Here is a 20,516-nt window from a genome sequence, read left to right as displayed (position 1 = left end):
CAATCACTTTTCATTGTCTTCAGTTGCGCATCGCGGCTCAGTTTCTGGGTCTACCAAGTTTCTTATCCGTATTGCTCAATTTAACGCTAATTCTTTTTGTGGACATATTGACTTGCTTGCACATAGAATTGGATAATATCAGTTTTTGGTATAGAGCTTCTAGCGCTTTCTTACCTTGTTATTAGTTTGTAGATTGTGATGCGCCTTAGTTCTTAGTTCCATATACACTGTTCAGTTCGCTTAGTATTACTTGCTTTCTATCATATTCTATTTTTATTATACTTATTAAGTTGCGTTAGTTTTTAATTTTATAGTATATATTATTGAAATTGGTTATATTTCATTGCGTCATACACAACATCTTATCAATTGTTTGTATACTGGACCATTGGTTGCTCGCTTTACGAGAGAGAGCATGCACATGCTTTGTAATTACAGTACTGTACTTCTATCAAACTCACATAAACTTCTGTCTTTAATATTTCGCTCTTATCTACATTATGTGTATCTTTGCATTATGCTTTGTAATTACAGTACTGTACTTCTATCTTGTAACATTTTGTACTGCTATATTGTGCTTGCCTTTATAATTATTGATTGTATTCTTATATTTGCCCTTTAGCCATTGCTTGGACATAATAAAATTATCTATCTATTTCTCTCTCTCTCTCTCTCTCTCTCTCTCTTTGGTGAGTACGGTGTGTGCACGTCCGTTGTGTTGCTCCTATCTCAACTGGATATATTTCTGCCGCAAGCTGCCTTCGGGCTCTTTTGTTGCAGGTTTATGCAAGTCCTTTTGTTGCTCGTCACGTGCTGTTATTGGTACGCATCGGGCTTCGCCGAATTCCTGGTATTTTCGCGACGAGTGTTTCTCATTATTGCTATACCATTTCTGAGAATCATTCCATGGAGGATGTTGTCTTCTTCTGCGCATGTGCCTGCCGCTTGATCCGTACTTTCCTGCACTTGCGGTCCTGGAGTGCCGTTCGGTTCAGCGTCGATATCGACGTTTGTTGATCGATAGTATCGTGACTCGATTTGCCTCTACCGGCGCCTATACGGTGCGAGCATATCGTGAGTCCCTGTCAGTTGACTTCTCGCATCGTGTAATTTGGACCACATCGTGTAATTTGGACCGAGCATGGAATCGCGCACGTGTGCCAAGTGTGGGAAGTCGATTGTCAACCAGATACTCGAGTGCGGGGTGTGCAGGAGGGTGTTCCATCCCGGCTGCATTAAACCCTATGCAGCCACCAGATATGCAGATAATTGCTGCAAATCTCTATTGGCTTCACTCGACCCCCCCCTCCTTCACCGGCTATTGATGTGGGTGCGCATGCCTTTGACTTCTTAGGTGGATCATCGTGCGCTCGGGTGCAGGCTCAGTCTCGGGAGCGCGCCTCAATTGAAGTCATGCTCCAGGGACTGTGTGAGCAACTGAAGGACTCGGACACTAAACTCTCTGCCTTTGTTGACGAGCAGCGACGTACAAATAAGGAGATCAACGACAAATTGAACAAACTTAGTCTCATCGCGGACACTGTCGCTCATAACACCCAGCGCATCGACAAGCTTGAGCAAGAAAGCTCTGCTCTGGCGCGAGATGTCCAGGCTTTAAAGGCCGCTCAGCTTGTTCCGCGTGCCGGCGAGGAGATTGGGGGCGACTCGGCTGCTGCGTCGCGCGTCCTTCGAACGTCGGATCTTATTATCTCCGGAATCCCATCGTCTCTCACTGAATCATCTTGTGAGCTTGTCGCGTGTGTTTTTCGTGCGCTGGGAATTCCTCAGCTTACTTCCGACGTTCTTGAGACTCGCGATGTAGCGGCGCGTGTTGCGTCCTCAGATCATGACGCTACATCTGCGTCCGCCCCTGTCGTAGATTGTGCTGGCGTTGGGGGTCGGCGCAGATCGGTCATAGTCGCGCTCAAGTCCCGCGAGATTCGTGACCACATCATTAGGATCATGCGTGGCAAGCGCCGATTGCCTATCAACGACGTTTTCTCGACTAACATTCCTGGCAACGTTTTTGTAAATGAATTGCTCCCGATTCATACTTATAAGTTGCTGCGCCAGGCGCGAGTCAGGGCGAAGCAGCTGTCGTTCGCGCATGTGTGGTGTAGCGACGGGCGTGTTTTTGTCCGCAGGGACCGTAGCCAGCCGCCGATTTCTATCGCCTCCGAGGCCGATCTCGAGAGGCTCCAGTGACTCTCGGCGGCAGCTGTGGGTCCTTCTGCTTCGCGTGGTCGTCTCCGTATCGCGTGCTTCAATGCCTGCTCCCTCCCTGCCCACATCGAGTCAATCCGTGCTCATTTAATGTCTAATTTCTTTCATATTATCTCGATCTCGGAAACCTGGCTCCACTCTCACATTTCTGACGAATTAGTTCGTATCCCAGGTTACTGTCTGTTACGAGTGGACAGGGAGGGCAGGGAGGGAGGGGGCGTTGCTTGCTTTGTCCACGACTCATTGCGTGCTCGTGTCCTGGCGTCGTCACCGTCGTTCTTTTCTAATGAGCCCGAATTCCTCGTTCTTGACATTCGAGGCAATGCTTGCGAACCTCTACTCTTCACCGTGATGTATCGCAGACCGAAGGGTAAAAATTTCAGTAGGTTTCTCGATGCTCTAACTTCGCTTATTCATAATTATAAGAATATCATTATCTCGGGCGACCTAAACTGCGATCTCCTCTCCTCATCATATGAACCTAATCACCTCAGAGACATAGTCTCGCAATTGTCGCTCAACATTGTGGAGTCGCATTCGACTTATCATACTCGCTCTTCCGATTCATGGTTGGATGTCTTTATTGTCGATAGCTTGGACAAGGTCTCTTCGTTTCGAAAGTCGGATGCACCCTTTATCAATGGTCACGACCTTATAGAACTCACGTATCTACTCGCCGTCCAGTCTCCCGCGGATCGTACATTGACCCGTCGTAGCTACAAGGAGTTTAACGAACACAGATATGTGGAAACTCTCACCTCCTTGCTGTCTTCGTCTTTCGTGGTAGACTTTGGCCTTGAGAGCCTCAGTGAGCCCGACTTGGACATCATCCTGAGTACTATAACCAAAGATTTCGCTTCTAGTCTCGACATCCATGCGCCCATCCGTACTTTTCGTGTGTATCGTCCTTCGGCACCTTGGCTCACCGAGGCTTTCGTACGTGGTATTCGGCATCGCAACCGTCTATATAATATCGCCCGAAGATCAGGTTCTGTTCTCGATTTTCATATTTATAAGCAGTACAGGAACAGTCTCACGGTAGAAATGAGGAAGGCTAGAGAGCACTTCAACATGACCAGATTAACCGCGATTTCCAATCCATCCAAGCTATGGCGCGAACTCACTAATCTTGGCCTAATCGAATCACCTTTATCCTCACCGCTGAATTACTTCTCACGCGATACTCTCAATGCTCACTACGCATCCATCTCAAACTGCTTTCCTTCCTGTACTCAATCTCAATTTTCTGACATCATTTCATCCATAGAGCCTGACAATCCTACTTTCAGTTTTTCCCAAATAACCGCTGATGATCTATGCTCTCTTGTCTCCTCATCTTCTGTTTCTCTTGCTTTAGGTTGCGATCACCTTCCACTGCATGCTATCGCATTGGCCCTGCCACACGTGAGTAATTTACTCACTTCATTCTTCAATAGTTGTCTCAGACTTAGTTACTTCCCGTCGTTGTGGAAGCGTGCCATTCTACGCCCACTGTCTAAAATTAAATCTCCTGCCTCTCCTTCCGACACGAGGCCCATAGCCAACCTATGCGAGCTCTCCAAGGTGTTCGAAAAGATTCTACATCGCCAGATTACCGATTTCATTGAATCACATCATATTCTAGACAGTCGACAATCCGGCTACCGCAAATGTTTTTCTACTCAGTCTGCCCTTCTGCGATTATTCCACGACATCAAGTATGGCGTTGATGTGGGCGAAATGTTGATCCTTGTCCTATTTGATTTCAGCAAAGCTTTCGACACTGTCTCCCATCATTTGCTTCTTACCAAACTTAGGAAACTAGGCTTTTCTGATCAAGCTTTGAAACTAATTTTTTCGTACCTTACCGGTCGTCTTCAAGCAGTTGTGGATTTGGAGGGCGTCTTCTCAGAATGGCTATCTGTCACTGCTGGCGTCCCGCAGGGATCTGTCCTTGGACCGCTCCTTTTCTCTCTCTTCATCAATGATATCGGCGCGTTTCTAAGGTTCACAGAACATTTGATATTTGCCGATGATACGCAAATTTATCGCAGGTGCCTCTTAAGTCAATTAAATGCCGGGCTGCAATTTGTGGCGCATGATGTGAATGTTGTCTCTGAATTTGCGGCTGCAAATGGACTGACCCTCAATCTCAACAAATCCAAGGTATTAATATTTGGAAGCAAAGGTTATATCAAACAACTCAACCTCAATGACCTTCCTCTTATTTCCGTTGGTGGTATTTCGATTCCCTACGTTACCGAAGCGCGAAATCTGGGCGTCATTATGAGATCTGATCTATCTTGGGATAGCCATGTCTCCCATATCTCCAAAAGAGTCCACTTTACGCTATACAAGCTCAAGTTTCACAAAAATTCCTTATCTCGTCAACTTCGTGTGAAACTTGTGACCGCACTCATCTGGCCTTTGCTGGATTACTGTTCTCTTGTGTACAATGATGTCACTGACGAGCTTGACACTAGATTGCAAAGGCTTATAAACTGTGCGATTCGCTTCATATTCAATTTAAGACGCGACGAACATATCACGCCTTTTCGTCACCAACTGGGATGGTTGTCCGTAAAGAACAGACGACTCTATTTCTTGGGAATCGAGATGTATAAGATATCCCGCGGCATATCTCCATGTTACCTTTCCGACATTTTCATCAAACCCGATTCCTTGATCAGACGTTCGTCACGCCTGGTAGTGGTGCATGCATTTCAAATTCCCACCCATAGGACGGAAACATATCACAGATCTTTCCATCTCGCGGGTATCTATTTGTGGAACTCGCTTCCTTCAGAGATTGTGTCCTCATCGACTATCATTGAATTCAAACGAAAGCTCCACAACCACATCTTTTCCCTTGAGTCTGGTTCTGTGCCTGCTTCCACTCTGAGGCATTCAAGCGTTTGAACACGGGTCATATTTAATCTAGTCGCCTTAGTCAGTAATTTAGTTTTAAGCTACTTCATTATACATTTTGCGTTAATTTTGCCAATATTTGAGCATAATCCTTATCCAATCTAGTCGCCTCACGTAGTTAGTCACTCTAGTTGTCATTTCATTATAATTTTGCGATTTTGTTTCTTTCGTCTGCGAGATTGGTGCACACACTGTCACCATTATCATGTCATTTTCGATATTTTTGTTCACCGTTATTATGTTATTTTTTGATATTTTTATTGTTATTGCCATGTACACGGCAGCCTTGTGTATTGCCATGTACACGGCGTTCTTTTGTACATTTTTTTATTTGCCTAAAGTCCTGACTATGGCATAAATAAATATCTCTCTCTCTCTCTCTCTCTCTCTCTCTCTCTCTCTCTCTCTCTCTCTCTCTCTCTCTCTCTCTCTCTCTCTCTCTCTCTCTCTCTTTCTCTCTCTCCCCAACAACCGTAGCTAAGGACGATTCGCGACTTCTTTACTACCGGGCGACTCGCATGAGCGCACGGCACGGGCGCACAGCACGGGCGTAACAATATGAATCCAATAAAATATAGTTATATATAGTTATATATAGAATATTGTATAATCTAATCGCAATTTTACTTTTTATTAAAAAATAATGCCAAAGTTATTTTTGTATTATTATCTTTATTATTTTTCTATATGTACAAAGATGATACAAGAGAACACAAATATATAGACATATTCTTTCCCGGGAAAAAAGAATTAGATCTGCCGAGATATGACCAGATCTGGTTCATCAGATCTAACCAGATATAATTGGATCTGTAAATTATCTCTATCTGGCCAAATCTGACCAGATATAATTTGATCTGCCGAGATATAATTATTTACCGAATGTATCCAGATCTGCTCAAATAGATAGATATATGTTTATTTTCAAGCTTAAAGCCAAGAAAAGGAACTTGGTTTACAAATAGACCTTAAACACTCATCCATCCACACCATACAAAACTACAAACCTCGGCTATTATACTTCATTTGCTTATGTTCTAACCTGTTTCCGTTTTCTTTCTTTTTCTTTCCAAATCCTTTTTAATATCCTCCTTTTTTCTATTCCTAACTCATCGTTACAAAGTGTATCTAGTCTTTCCTTATAGCTCTTACCTAAATTTACAAACCAGTCGCCAATCACCGTACATTTATCTATGTTCCAAATTATCCCTACCCAACTTACAAAATCCACAACTTCTTACATCCTCCTCCAACCAATATTTATTTGCTTTGTCTATATTACCGCACCTCAATCTTATCAACGCTCTTATACCATCACCCGACATTGACTTGTCTATATTTACATTTGATAAATATCTAGGTTTATTACACGCTATACCCAGCTTCTTATATCTTTTATTGTACCACGCATTTCTAACCTTACTGTCAATAGTTTGTTCTTGTATATCCTGTTCTCTTTCTCTTATTATGAACATGTCAATACTTTCCTTTCTTACAATTCTTATCGCTTCAAGACCCACCCCAAATTATTAGAATAACCTTCCCTTTTGTTACTGAATAGATTTTTCTTACCGTTCCCCGAATTATACTCCACTTTATCTTTTTCCTCCCAACATGCAGCTATTAAGCCTATTCTTACTACTTTCTTTACTCCTCTTTTCATACCTCATGGCTTTTAATCCCGATTCAATTTTTAATTTCTTTAGGCCCAACTCTCTCAAGATTATATACCGCGGCGTACAAAATTCTATTCCAAAAATTTATCTGATGTAGTCCAGCCAGATCTTTTCTAATTCACTTTTCTCCACCCACCCCCATACTTGCACCCCATATATTTCATAACACTTTTAACTAAATAATTAAATAATGTCCGTCTCCTCTTGAAATCATCTTTACATATCCTTTCACCGGGACCCCATACCTTATTTGCTGCTAATCTTCCTTTCCTGCCCATTTTTTAAATATGATCCGTGTAATTTCCTTTCCTGTTAAACGTAAACCTCAGATACTTAAAGGTCTTCACCTCCTCTATTCTTTCCTTATCCCACTTTCAATTTTTTCTACCTAACTTACCACCACTATTAAAAATAATAACCTTTGTTTTTTCTGTACTTAGATCTAACTTCCTATCCTTCAAAAATATTTTCAGTGTATCCATCATATCATCCAGTGCCTCTTTATTCTTAGCCAGTAAAACCATGTCGTCGACGTAAGCTAACGATTATACCCTATACATGCGCAATACAATTCCGCCTATATTTCGTTTTTCTAACGCTTCGTCCAAATCCGCAATATAAAGACTAAACAGGTCTGGACTCAGAACACACCCCTGCCTCACACCTTTCTTCGTGATGAAGTACCTCGTAATCTCTCTGCTTGTCCTGACTGATGTCTCCGTTTCTTCGTATAGCCCTTTAATCCTGTTTAACAAGCTGCTGCCAACGCCTTTTTGTTCCAGTACCTCCCATAATTTTCCCCTATCTACATTGTCGAAAACCGCTTTCAGATCGATAAAAAGAGCATACACCTTGTCATCTCCACGTTTCTTTCCTTTCTCCCTCTGTACAATGTGGTTCAGGATAAAGATGTTGTCCATAGTAGATCTTCCCTTCCTGAAGCCCGCCTGACTTTCAGGTAGCATTCTTTTAGCTTCTATAACTTCCTCCAATCTATTCCTCAGAATTTCGACATACACCTTATATGCTGAGCACAGCAGTAACATTTTTCTGTAATTTTCTGCCTTCTCTTTATCTTTTCTCTTATACAGCGTTACCACTATGCTCATTTTCCACTCCGATGGAATAGTTTCTTTCTTCCATATCTGCTTTATTAAGTCTACCAGACAACTCCTCACCGCTAAACCACAAAACCTCAAAGCCTCCATCGGAATTCCGTCTATTCCAGCTGCTTTACCTAAATTCATTCTCTTTACTGCATCCGCTATTTCCCTTTCTTCTAACTCTTTCCCCTCTTCTTGCTCATTCCTTTCGTGTTTCTCACCTCGTATTTCCACAACAGTTGTACCGTCCTCTCTTCTTCACCTATCTTTCTCTCAGTTCCATTCTCCTTCATTGTTAACACCTTCTCCGTGCCTCCCAATAACTTCATAAAATGCTTTCTCCACTCTTCTCCTTGAATATTGTTCTCCGTCCACTCCTTCTTCTTTTTTCGCCTGTTCATAAACCTCCAAATCACTTTTTCATTGTTCAAGTTTCTCAACTCCTCCTCTTCTTCAGCTCTTTTGTCTTTCCTTCTCTTTTCTAGCAACTCCTTAAAGCCTTTCTTTCCTTGTATAAAGTCTTCTCTTCTGCCTCTCGTTTTCTTCCATTTCCTATACTTCCTTTTAACCTTCCTTTTTTCCTTGTGCAGCTCCTATTCTATCAATCCTTATAACCTATTTTTTTCCTTTTCGACTTTTTAACCTCTTTAAAAATCAGTGCACTATGTGCACTATGTGCACTAATAAATTGTATGAGCTCTTTTATTCTTCTCCATTTCTCCTCTACCGACCATGACTTTTGCCACTTCACGCACCCTAGCTCCGTCGTCCTCTCGTTATATAGTCTCCTCGCTTCCTTATCCCAATTTATTTTTTTTCTCACGATGTTTTGTTCCTCGACCTCTTCTTCTCCTTCTTCTGCAACTTGTCTTCCGATCCCCTCCATCTCCATAGCCAATGGTAAGTGATCCGAGTCTACCCTATCGTCTACCTTAAATTCTAGAACTTTGTCATGAATGTATTCGTTTACAATAATATAGTTGATTACCGAACTCCCTCTCGCACCTACATAAGTAAATTTGCCTTCCCAGTCACGCATTGTTCTACCGTTTAGTATATACCAGCCTCTTTCATCCATCATATCCATAAACTGCCTACCTCCATTACATACTACTTTATCCTTACTTTTCCTTTCCACATTATAGTCTACCAGTCTGTCCCTTCCAAACTCCCCTATCTTTATATTAAAATCGCCTCCTATAATTATTCTTTTCCGCTCATGCTTTTTCGTAATTTTCTTAAATGTTGTCTCTAAATCATTCACCAGACCTTTATTATAAATTGTGAAAATATTCTGTATTGTACCTTCTCCTGAAAGCCATGTATGAACTACGCCATCTAATAACATTGCAGTCTTTACTTCATCGTAATTCCTAATCAAACTTTTCTTTACTCCTATCAAAATTCCGCCAATCGCCCTACCTTTTTTCTTTTCCCTCCCCGCATTTATGTTCACTCACTCGTGAGAACCTGGTAATTTGTCCTTAATCCTATCCCATCTTTTCTCCTCTAGCCACGTCTCGCATAATCCTACAAAATCATTTCTTATTATATAATTCCAAAATTCCTTGTCCTGTCTTTTTAAACCCGCTACATTCCAGAATAAAACCCTTCTTTTTCTGTTATTCTCTCTCTCCAGTCTTTCATTGTCCTTCTTACCCTCTTCATCTTCAACCATATTTTTCGACTCATCCTTTAATTGGCTGTCCTTCAGAAATTTTTCCCTTCAATGAGCGTGTTCTCCTCCTCACTCCACACATACTTCCTTCCTTGTATTTCTAAATTCTTGTATCTTATTTTTACCCGTTTTTCATCCATCTTTTCTTTCCACGCGCGGTCTCTTATCTTTCTTTGTACCTCTTTTTCCTTGTACGACAGACGTGATCAATGAAAATGTTCCTGCTTCCTAGCTTACTCTTTAATTTTATTACAATTTCCTTTGAATCTCAGCTGTCCATTTCCACAAAAATTACCTCCTTTCCTTCCTTACCTGATATTTGCATTTTTTTCACCCTCTCCTTGACTCCAAACTCCTTCGCCAAAAATGTCTCTGCTGTTTCCCTTATACACCTATTGTCCTCCTTTTGCAATCCTTTAATTACAAATTTGTTTCTTTTTTCCCTCTTATCTCTTATGCTTCTTTCGCTTTTCTTTACTAAATCTGTCACCCTTCCTACAATCTCTTCAATTTTGCCACCTTTTTCATCCACAGCTATGCCTTCCCTTGTTTGTTCCATCTTCCGCAGACTAGCCTCTAACTTATCCAAACTGTCCTCCAACCTTTTTTCTCTTATGGTCCAACCATCCTCTAATTTGCTCATTCTGTCTTTCATCCCTTTCATCTCCAACTTCATATCCTTCAACTCAGCATTTATCTCTCTCAAGATTGCCATTATCGAGCCGTCTGCTTCATTCTTCTTCAATACCGTCGTATCTCCTTCTCTCTTCTCTCCTTCGAGTTCGGTTCCAGCCATTCGCTTATCTAAACCTGGAGGCGTTCTTACCGTCTTGTTACCTCTCTTGAAAATGTTATTCGCACTATGTTCTTATTCCTCTCTTTTCCTCTTAGCCTTCTCTATTTCACAGGCCATACTATTTTCGCTTCTCACAAAATCTAGTATGCTGGTCGAACTCGCTCTTTCCCTCATTCTCAGTTTTTTCTTTGAAAGCCTTCCTCTTCCTCTTTTCTCCTTTTTTGGTGCAGCAAAGTTTCTTTATCCGTTTTTTCTTTTCCTGACTTATCTAAAATCGTATCTGTACTCACATTCATATCTGTTATCATCTCGCCCTCGTCTATCTCTATGCCTGATCTATCCCGCCAATGGGCTCGCTCAACGGACGCCACCGCTACACACTCCGCGTTGATTGGTTGGTTCTTAAAGTAAGAACCAATCGCGCTCGATTATTACTGAGCAGTTTGATTTGCTGAACGCGCCCAATGTCGCCACCTACACTATCCACGCAGCGCAAATTTTGCTCCCTTTTGGAACGCAAACGCAGCTTTCCCCCCCTTTTTGCTCCCTAACCACTCGCTCTCCACTTTGCTTTTAACGCACTTTTACTACAATATTAATGGTATTCCAACTTCCTTTATTATCCTATTCTGATTCTCTATTATTCTTTCTACCTGTTTAACTTTTTAACGCTCGCTAAGCTTCTTATTACTATCTAAACTCTCACTCGCTCTCACCGCATCTCACACATACGTACACACCACACTTGCTCCTCTAACCAAGTCCTCAGATCTGCTCAAATATAATTGAAGATTATGAAGGTATGTAAAATGCTATAAAACCATAAATATATCGATTTAATTCAAAGTTGTGTGCTACTGTATTATAAGCGTAAACTCCCATATCAACTGATATAAGTTGTACCATACACTTGATTTATGTATCGTTCCTTATACCATCGTTTGTCATATTTTAAATCGAGAAACGGATCTCATTGAATGCCATCTATCGGATGATCCGATATTTGCATGTATAACCAGTAAATAATTCTTATTAATTAAAGTAAAAAATGTAAAGTTTCTAATAATTCTTATTCAAGTTGGTAATTATTTATGCAAGTCTACAACTTAGACTTTAACAAAAAATTTTAATGTAAAATTTAGCTATTAAATAATATTTTTAATTTAGTTTAAAATTAAATAATTAATCAAATTGAAAATTTTTTCACTTTTGTTTATTCGTCATCTATAAGCTTACAATGTACGAAATAACTTATATTTTTGTGATTGTTTTTTGTATTTTATATATAAGGCGAATTGATGAAAATGCTTTTATAACAAATAACTAACATTTTTTTATTTATAAAAAAATATTTATTTTTTGTAAATTATATCTTTACCTATCGTATAATTTATTTTTATATACTGTCACGACTTTTTCACTCCCGGACCGCTCCGGGACGTGTGCCGGATCAAAAGAAGTAAGGAGAGCGAGATGACTGGCCTCTCCGACGATTCCCTCGCACCTCCGACACTTCGCGAAACGAATTTACCGTTGGGCGCCAGACGCGTCAATGCGCGTCCGCAAAATCGCAAAAGAAAACCCAAAACGAGACGCAAAGCGAAACGGGCGGATGTGCGAGGAATCGGCTAGCTCGACCTAAGGGCGGGAGAGGGGGTGATGAAAAGCGGCGCGATATTTGGCGGGGTGACACGCCATAAATAAGGCCACGAACTCAAGCAATTAACAAATCAAAATGACATTTTTTCTTTAGAAATTCGCGCGTGAAACAATAAAGGCCGATTTGGCTTCGGTCAATCAGACAAATCATATAATCAATCGCGCGAGCGTCAGAAATGAAACAAAAAGAAATAATGATAGCGCGGACGCCAGAATAAACGAAGTACTGCGTTATCGTATAGTAAACGCGCAGAAGGCGCTGCGATTAGATCAGAGAGATACAGTATGACGAAACTTACAATTAATATGGAACATCAACAGTAAACACAAAATAATCACGGAAATAGAAAATAAGATCTCGCAGGAAAGATCGCGAGAGGACGATACCTCACGCTCGGAGCGCGTGAACGCAACGCCGGGAGTCGCACGAGAATTCTGTCGCCAATTATCTTAAGCCTAACGCGAGTCATTCGGGTGAATACAATACTCTGTCTTTAGTGATTTTCGTAACGCGCAGAACGATACACCGGGATACTCGAAATAGCGCAGAATCCTGGAATAAACGCGGGGAAAACTGTGCGGAATTACCGCGAGCAATAATAACACGCAATCACGACGGCACTGAGCCTATCGCGAGAATGGAGTATATCGTGTAAACACGCTCTTCCGCTAGCGCGACTACTTCTCACACGCAATCACCGAACAACGCATCCGAACTTAACTATCCTAACACGCACAATTTTCTAAGGCAATTAGCTCCTCACAAACGGCCGATTAACGCGATTGATGTGCCGACGCATACGACATTCCACAAGAGCAAGGTTTGGTAATTTGATACGCCGGAAACACGAAAGGCGCGAGACACAATCACGAGCGCGGACATTACACGAAACGGACTCGCAGTAACGGATTTCGCCACGAATCTATCGCGATCTCCCGAGGCTCGCAATCGCGTCTTTATCTCAATTCCGCGGCCTCGATACCATCCCGAGGCCCTTCGCTCTCGCTGTCAATCGCCATTCGATACGCGGTCTCAAGGAACTGTACGCGTCGCGATGTCACAACGTTTTTCCCGGACGAGAGCGTGCACCGGAGGGCGGCGTCGTGGCTTTACATCTCGATATTAATTACTGCGGGCAACCTCACCGATGTGATGTCTCCTCGTAGGGCTCCTCGCCGTCACCTCGTACGGAGGATCGTCGCAGCGTAACAGATTTTCCCGACTCGGGGTGGCTATCGCGTATCTTAAGAAAAACGTTCGGACTCGCCGACGGACGACCAGAGAGTGTCTCGCTAGATTCGCTCGATAGCGGAATCGATGCGGCACCACCTTCCGTAGGGGCGTGCCAACCAATCGAGAGCGAGCTTGCAAGCTCGCGCGATATTCTAACGCAGGATCGTCGTAAGGTGGATCCTTCGGGGGCGCGCAACGGTCCCTTGGCAGCGTAGCGACTCCTTCAATTCGTCCCTGGACAGCGGACTGGACTTAGTTCTAGCCGGTGTGCCTCCGGTTTGACCTCGGGGCGATGATCAGTCACCCCGCGGGCCGGTACATCGTGAAGGCAGATTGCTGAGGCCGGGTTTTCCCCAGGCGCCTGGGGCCCCGCTATCGGCGGCCTTGTCCATCGCTGCCTCATTCGCCGCACGCCTGCCGCGTTGCTCTCGCCGCCCGCGATCCATGTAGCTTCCGCTCTTGCCACCCCTCCTCGGTCCTTGGTCCTCCCGGACCCCTCTCGTTATCGGTACTCCCTCGAAGATTCGCCGTGGTGTGGGTGAGGCGCCGCGCGCATTATAATTACACATGAAAATAAAATAATAGTCAAAACGCGGAAATGATATAAATTTTTGGCCTCTGGAGATCTCGTCGTCGCCTCTCTGGCTCGTCCCTGGGCGCGAATTTCCGCGCCTTGTGACGGCGGCGGGGCGCTGCCACGAAGCGGCGGGCCGCAACGTCACAATACTTATACATACATCAAAGATATTTAATTGAATATCTCTAATTTGCTATGTATATATAAATAAATTCATATTTATATATTTAAATATCACATTAGACAAATATCGATCATCAAACATTTAATTTATTATAGTTAAACATGGCCAGATATTGTCAGACCTGAACAGTTCAATCAAACACAACCTCAGTTCGACTTATATCTGAACAGATATGGTCAGATAGTAATGTATTTTGGATTGCATTTAAATATAGATATATGGTTAATATGGTTATATCTGAACAGAGATACAGTCAGATCTGTATATTGTTTCGATAAAATTCAATCACAGATATGGTTCGATCTGAGCAGATATGGTCGATCTGAGCCGTCGAAGACCATATGTTACACCCCATATGTAGTTATATATAGTTATATATGAACATATATATGACCAGATCTGCGCAGACATGAAAAATCATATCTGAGCATATCTGACCAAATAAAAGAGTGACCGCAAAATCAATGGTTTTTTCACCTATTTTTGTTCCCGCGATATTGTGTGTTAAATGATATCTTATGACAAGACATCAGTCACAAAAAATTTTTAAGTTGAGATGAGAATTGATTCCAGAGATATGGGAGGTCAAAGTAGTCAAAATTCATCGCGGGACCAAAAATAGGCGATTTTTGCGGTCATTCTTTGATCTGCTGAGATATAATTTAATCTGGTCAGATGTATAATCCTTCTTTCCTTATATAATATATATTTACGTATATTTTTATATAAAATTTTTTTTATCAGGGTTAAAATTATGTTTACAATTTTAAAACTTGAAATATCTCACAATTAGCATCATGACAAGATAGAACATTTTAAATTAAAATTGTATTTAGCATAAAAAAAACTATAAAGAATATAATTACTATAATTTTTTTTAGAAAAGCCATTTTTTGTTAAACTAGACATTACAGGTGCGCGCTACGCGCGCGCTATTTAACTTTAATATTTCACTGTTAAGACCCTTGCACAATGCACAGGCAACAGGCAATACTTCTTCTTCTTTAATATGTTGGCTTTACTTTCCTTCGACGAGTGCAATTTTGCCAAAAAAAAAGTAAATCTGAAGAATAGTGGCCTCTTCACCGATTTCGTTGAACTTAGGCTTAATCGACAAGTTTTTGCGTGAAACAAAAGAATCTGGCAAAAAAAGTGTCGCTCTTCCCCGCGAAGCGAGATATTAAACATTAAAGTTGACAGAAATCAGGTTATGATTCCTGTCATACCGACGAGGTGTAGCGACTACGAACATGCCTTGCGGCCACATGCGCATGCTCAGTGGCCGTACGCGCATGCAAAAGTGCGCGAATTTGAAACGTTGCGCTGTGTCTTGGTCAAAGTTTTGTAGTAATTTGCTGATATGTGTACATAGACAAATAGGCGGGGAAGGGGCTCCGCCGCAGGCATATCACTTAGCTTTCAATGATGAATATATCTTATATAATATATCAAAATACATGATAGACAAATTAATCATAATTTATGTTAATATTATTGCATCCCTATTCGTCAATATACTCTATATAATATATTGAAATACATGCGTGAGCGGGGGGGGGCAAAGCCTCCCCCACATGACAACACCCTCCCCCCATGATCGGTGTGAGTAAACCTACAAGTGTGAGCGGGGGGGGCTTGGCCTCCTCATTGATTTGAGGACACGCCTTCGGCGTATAGATTAGTGACGCGCATAAAATATCGGTTTTAATGAAAATTAGAACTTCAAAATAATACATTCAATTTTAATTATTTATTGGATTCATATTAAGATCTAACATTTCTCTATGAAAAACGCTGTAACTGTACACACGGCTGCGTCGCATTTGTCCCAATTGCTACAAAGAATAAAAAACAATATACTTGTTTGCTATAGTTATCAATTAATATTGAAAGAATTACTTTATGATTTAAATATCGATATCTATACTCAATATTGCGCTTCCTCTCAGCTGTGTATGCATTTTTTAGCGTGAAAACTAATACATCATGCAAAAATTCTTCCAATATCCCATTTATATATGCAAAATTGACAATAATCATTCGGTTATGATCCGTAAAATTTTTATCCCAGAACATTTGCCGTATAAATTTCGGCCACGTATTTGCATTGTCAATGATATCCTGAATCGCAAACTACGGATTATTGTTTAATTGCTGGACTGAGTATATGCCATTGTAAGATTAAGATGTGCAGGTTGTAAATGACAAAGATATTTATTTAAGTAAGACGCGTCGAAGTACACTACATATGTCGCTACGGAGCATGCGCGTGCGGCCACGGAGCATGCGCATGTGGCCGCGGGGCATGTTCGTAGTCGCTACATCTTGTCGGTATGACAGGTCTCATAACCTGATAGTCGTCAACTTTAACTGTTAATATCTTGCTTCGCGGGGCAGAGCGACACTTTTTTCTGCCAGATTCTTTTGTTTCACGCAAAAACGCGTCGATTAAGCCTAAATTCAACAAAATCGGTGAGGAGGCCACTATTCTTCAAATTTACCAAAAATTCGAATGCTATGATTGGTTGGCAACAGGCAATAGGCACAGAATTTTCAACATGACGAAACTCTGTGTCTATTGCCTGTGTCATTGTTTATTCTGCATTTATACATAATTTCTGATTTCTGTTCTCTGTTTCTATTGCCTGATGTGGCCTGGCATTGTGCAAGGGCTTGCTATTACACTATTAACCACACAACTGTCAAAACACGCAATCTCCGCAATGACAGCCGCTCACGAAGTAAGCGCAGAGAGAAAACCAATCGGCATCGCGAAAAAGCGATAACAATACTTCGATAGATTCGAGTATCGATGACATTCCTTTTTTAAAAGAGGAGGAGGAAGGAGGAGGAAGGATTGTGTAATACGTCAATGCAATTTCTGCCGCAGAATAGATGAAATGAAGAAAATGACTGTCTTGTAAATTTACAAGTTGCAGATATTGGGACATCCGACAATCATAGCGAAACTTCTCTGCCGTGCGAAACGTCGGGAAATAACACGAGCAATATAGATACCACGCTTACCACGGGCACCACGGCGCCGGTGCTCGTGAACGTGTCATACACCCTGTGGGTCGGCAGCAACGTAAATGAAACGTACAATCTGACGGTAACCGCCCCCAAAAACGAAACTTTCTACAGTGTGATGCTTTTGGCGGCAAGCATGTCTTCTCATTTTCAATTTACCGCGTCCGAATGGCCTAACGGTCACTATGTTCACACACTGGCTGGCTACAAAGAGGAACCGATGTCCTATCACTACTGGTTACTTTACAGACTGCCGTCGCCGCCGGAACCGTCCTCGCCGCCAGGCAACCAATTGGTTGCGCCTGGAGGTATGTACCTCATCAATTATTCTCTTACTCAAAATTTTTTACATGTAAATTCAATTTTTAAATATCAATATTATCAAAATAAAAATTATATAATGACTAACAATCGAAAAAGCAGAACACCAAAATATGAAAATATATAACAAAGATAAAATATATAAGACTATAATGAGGAGACCAATATACGAGCAATAATAGATGTTACAACAAATTCATATTATATCTAACTTTATTGAAAAATTAACGTTTCGTACCGTACTAGGACGAAATTGTACTAGGACAATTCATCAGAATTGTCAATAATAAGCGAATAATTAAAGTACGAACATATATAAGAGCCAAATTCAACGCAATCAATCAAACACAGAAACATACCGCAATTACAAAGTTAAAAATTAAAAAGATAGAATCTCCAAATGTTTGAGAAATAAACGTAAATTAAACCTATGAAACCAAAAAGGAGGAACTCTAAGACGCATTGTAAGGTCATCGTATATGAACAATAAGAAACTTATTTTCCGCTCGTTTGAAGCAAAGGCTATAATGAGGAATAAGACCAAAAAAAATAATATAATAAACAAATAAAAAAAATATAGAAAAAATCATCTAACAATAAGTAAAATCTTTAAATGCATCAAACTTTTCACTCTTTAAGAAAGAATTAAGTATATTATGTGACATGTATTATATATTTACATGCAACACAAAAATGTTTATTTATAGAAAATTTATTTATCAACAAAAGATTTAATTGGACGATGTACAGCATAATAAATATATTAATCAGTATCAGTAATTTTAATCATATTTCCGTACTTTCAGGTGTTGACAACTTGCAGATTAGCGAAGGAGAACATTATCTCTTTTGGTATAAGAAGCTATGAAGTGTGGAGCGAGAAGAATATAAAAAACAAAATAACAAAAAGAAATTAGAAAAAGGTAACACAAGGGGAAGGACAAGTATTCCAAAAAATATTAAGAGGAAACATGGATATATAATTATATAAATAAAAAAGAAAAGGAGAAAAAAGAGAGAAATAAAGAAGATTAATAAATGAATGTATGAATGAGTGAGTGAGTGAGCGAGTGAGTGAGCGAGTGAGTGAGCGAGTGAGTGAGCGAGTGAGTGAGCGAGAGAAAAAGAGAGAAAGAGAGAGAAAGAGAGAGATCTCGAAATTCTAAAGCGAGATCCAGTATTCACTGCCATCGCTATTATCAACACTTAAAAAAAAATTACGTTGCGTTAATTTAAAGAAAAGAAAGATTAGATGAAGAAAAATATAAACGTAAGTATTTATATAGATACACTCAATTGAAAAATTTTGAAATTCCGTTTAATGGTTGACTTGAAGGACCTACCCTAACAGCAAATGTATATTCTGAGAATGTTTAAAAGATATCATATAAAGTATAAAATATTTTAAGAATGTTCTCAGTATATTAAGTACATGCTTAGTATATTTTATAGATATACACAATATTATTGCTGTTAGGGTAGAATGAGACGCGAATCGTTATGTCAATATCAAAACACATATACACATATACAAGACAATTCGATTCGTTAACACGTTGAATGCCGTAATTAGTGTTAAAACTTAATAAAAAACGTATAATATTTGAATTTAGATGAAACACATTCTTTGGACGCTTCTACGTGATTTGAATATAATAACGACCTTACGTCTTATCATGCATAAAATGAAATCAGCTATGTTTAGAGAGATGCACAAGTATTCAGACAGCCAATATACATTTGTTAAAAATTGCATTTGTTTGTCACATATTATTGCACAAACGGTTTACATTTTAGGTTTAAACTTGCGTAACATTAAGAGCCAAAATCCGTGCGACATCCAACGTGTTTTTATTAAAGCTACGAAACTACATAACGTTTTCTATGAAAATGTAATGCACAAGCATACTTGTATCTGTCGTAATTAATTCGTATTTAATAAACCGAATAGCTATATCCGTACTAGCATATCCGTTCCTGATATTTCCGCCTCCAGCTGTAACGCGTTTATTTAATAAATACTCTTATAATTGAGAAAAATAAACGACAAGTAAATTAATAAGTATTATACATAAGTAACTAAACAAATATGAAAATAAATAAAAACAAATCTTCTTCGCAGCAGCAACTTATTCAACAAGGAAAAGAAAAATCAAGACGCATCATAAACGCCATACCTTTGTTTTAGGCACAATATATATCATCTATCAAGTTTGAATGCGATGTACGATTTAATTCTTTCTTGGAATCAATAAAGAGAAATTAATAAAATTCGCAAATCTAAATGATATATTTGTATCTTCACTTTTTTTATGTGTATCTAATATGAGTTTAATCTATAGTTTTATATTATTCGAGCAAAAGCCTAACATTTTATAGATTACTAAAAAGATGTTTTAATTGCTCATCAAATTATCGTTAACTTTTTTATAATTATTTTTTAATTATAATTACAATTAGCCGAGAAAAATGAGTATAATGTGGTCAGATGTAAAAATACATGATTAGATATGAAAAGATCTAAAAACATATGTAATTTTATATGATTGTATATAATCAGATCCGTGGCGCGATATGATCATATCTTTATACAATCATATTCGACTTGATCTTATTATATTTGGACAATAAATCTGGTTGAATATGATCATATATGACAACAGATCTGGTTGAATATGGTTACATAAAGATAAGATCATGAGAAAAAATAGGTATTCTATAATATGATCAGAGGTAAAAATACATTATTAGATATAAAAAGATCTAATAACATATGTACTTTTATATGATTATATACATATAATCAAATCCGAAATTTGGCACGATATATAATCTTATCTTTATATAATCTTAATATAATCTTTATATAATCATATTTGGCTTGACCTTATTAAATATGAGAGTAGATCTGGTCAAATATGATTATATATAAAGATAAGATCATATCACGCCCTGTTTTGGACATTGTTATAAATTATCATATAAACGTACATATGTAGGAAAGAATGGGGGAATTGCAGTCAGTAAGAATTATTTATTATTTTCTGAAAAAGAAATGTCTTTAGAACCAAAATGGAATAGTTGACGGATACTTCTTGAATCATTCTTTGAAAGTAGAATCATAAAAA

At 39.7% G+C, this 20,516-nt stretch overlaps 1 protein-coding gene across 6 annotated transcripts in view; it reads left to right on the top strand.

Moving 5' to 3' along the window:
• The window catches only part of LOC143902763 (uncharacterized protein CG3556), a 94,054-nt gene extending 74,710 nt beyond the window's left edge, over positions 1 to 19,344 (top strand). For all 6 annotated transcript variants that reach the window (XM_077415929.1, XM_077415931.1, XM_077415930.1 and 3 more), the window contains 2 exons: positions 16,971 to 17,375; positions 18,195 to 19,344. In XM_077415929.1, coding sequence (XP_077272055.1) covers positions 16,971 to 17,375; positions 18,195 to 18,256 — 467 coding nt within the window. In that variant the 3' untranslated portion in view covers positions 18,257 to 19,344. The remainder of the gene's footprint in view (positions 1 to 16,970; positions 17,376 to 18,194) is intronic.
• The last annotated feature ends 1,172 nt before the right edge of the window (positions 19,345 to 20,516 follow it).

The sequence above is a fragment of the Temnothorax americanus genome, unplaced genomic scaffold (assembly GCF_048541705.1).
Source record: "Temnothorax americanus isolate GAGA-0224 unplaced genomic scaffold, ASM4854170v1 Scaffold40, whole genome shotgun sequence".
Classification (NCBI taxonomy): Eukaryota; Metazoa; Arthropoda; class Insecta; order Hymenoptera; family Formicidae; genus Temnothorax; species Temnothorax americanus.
This window is presented reverse-complemented; position numbering and strand designations above follow the sequence as displayed.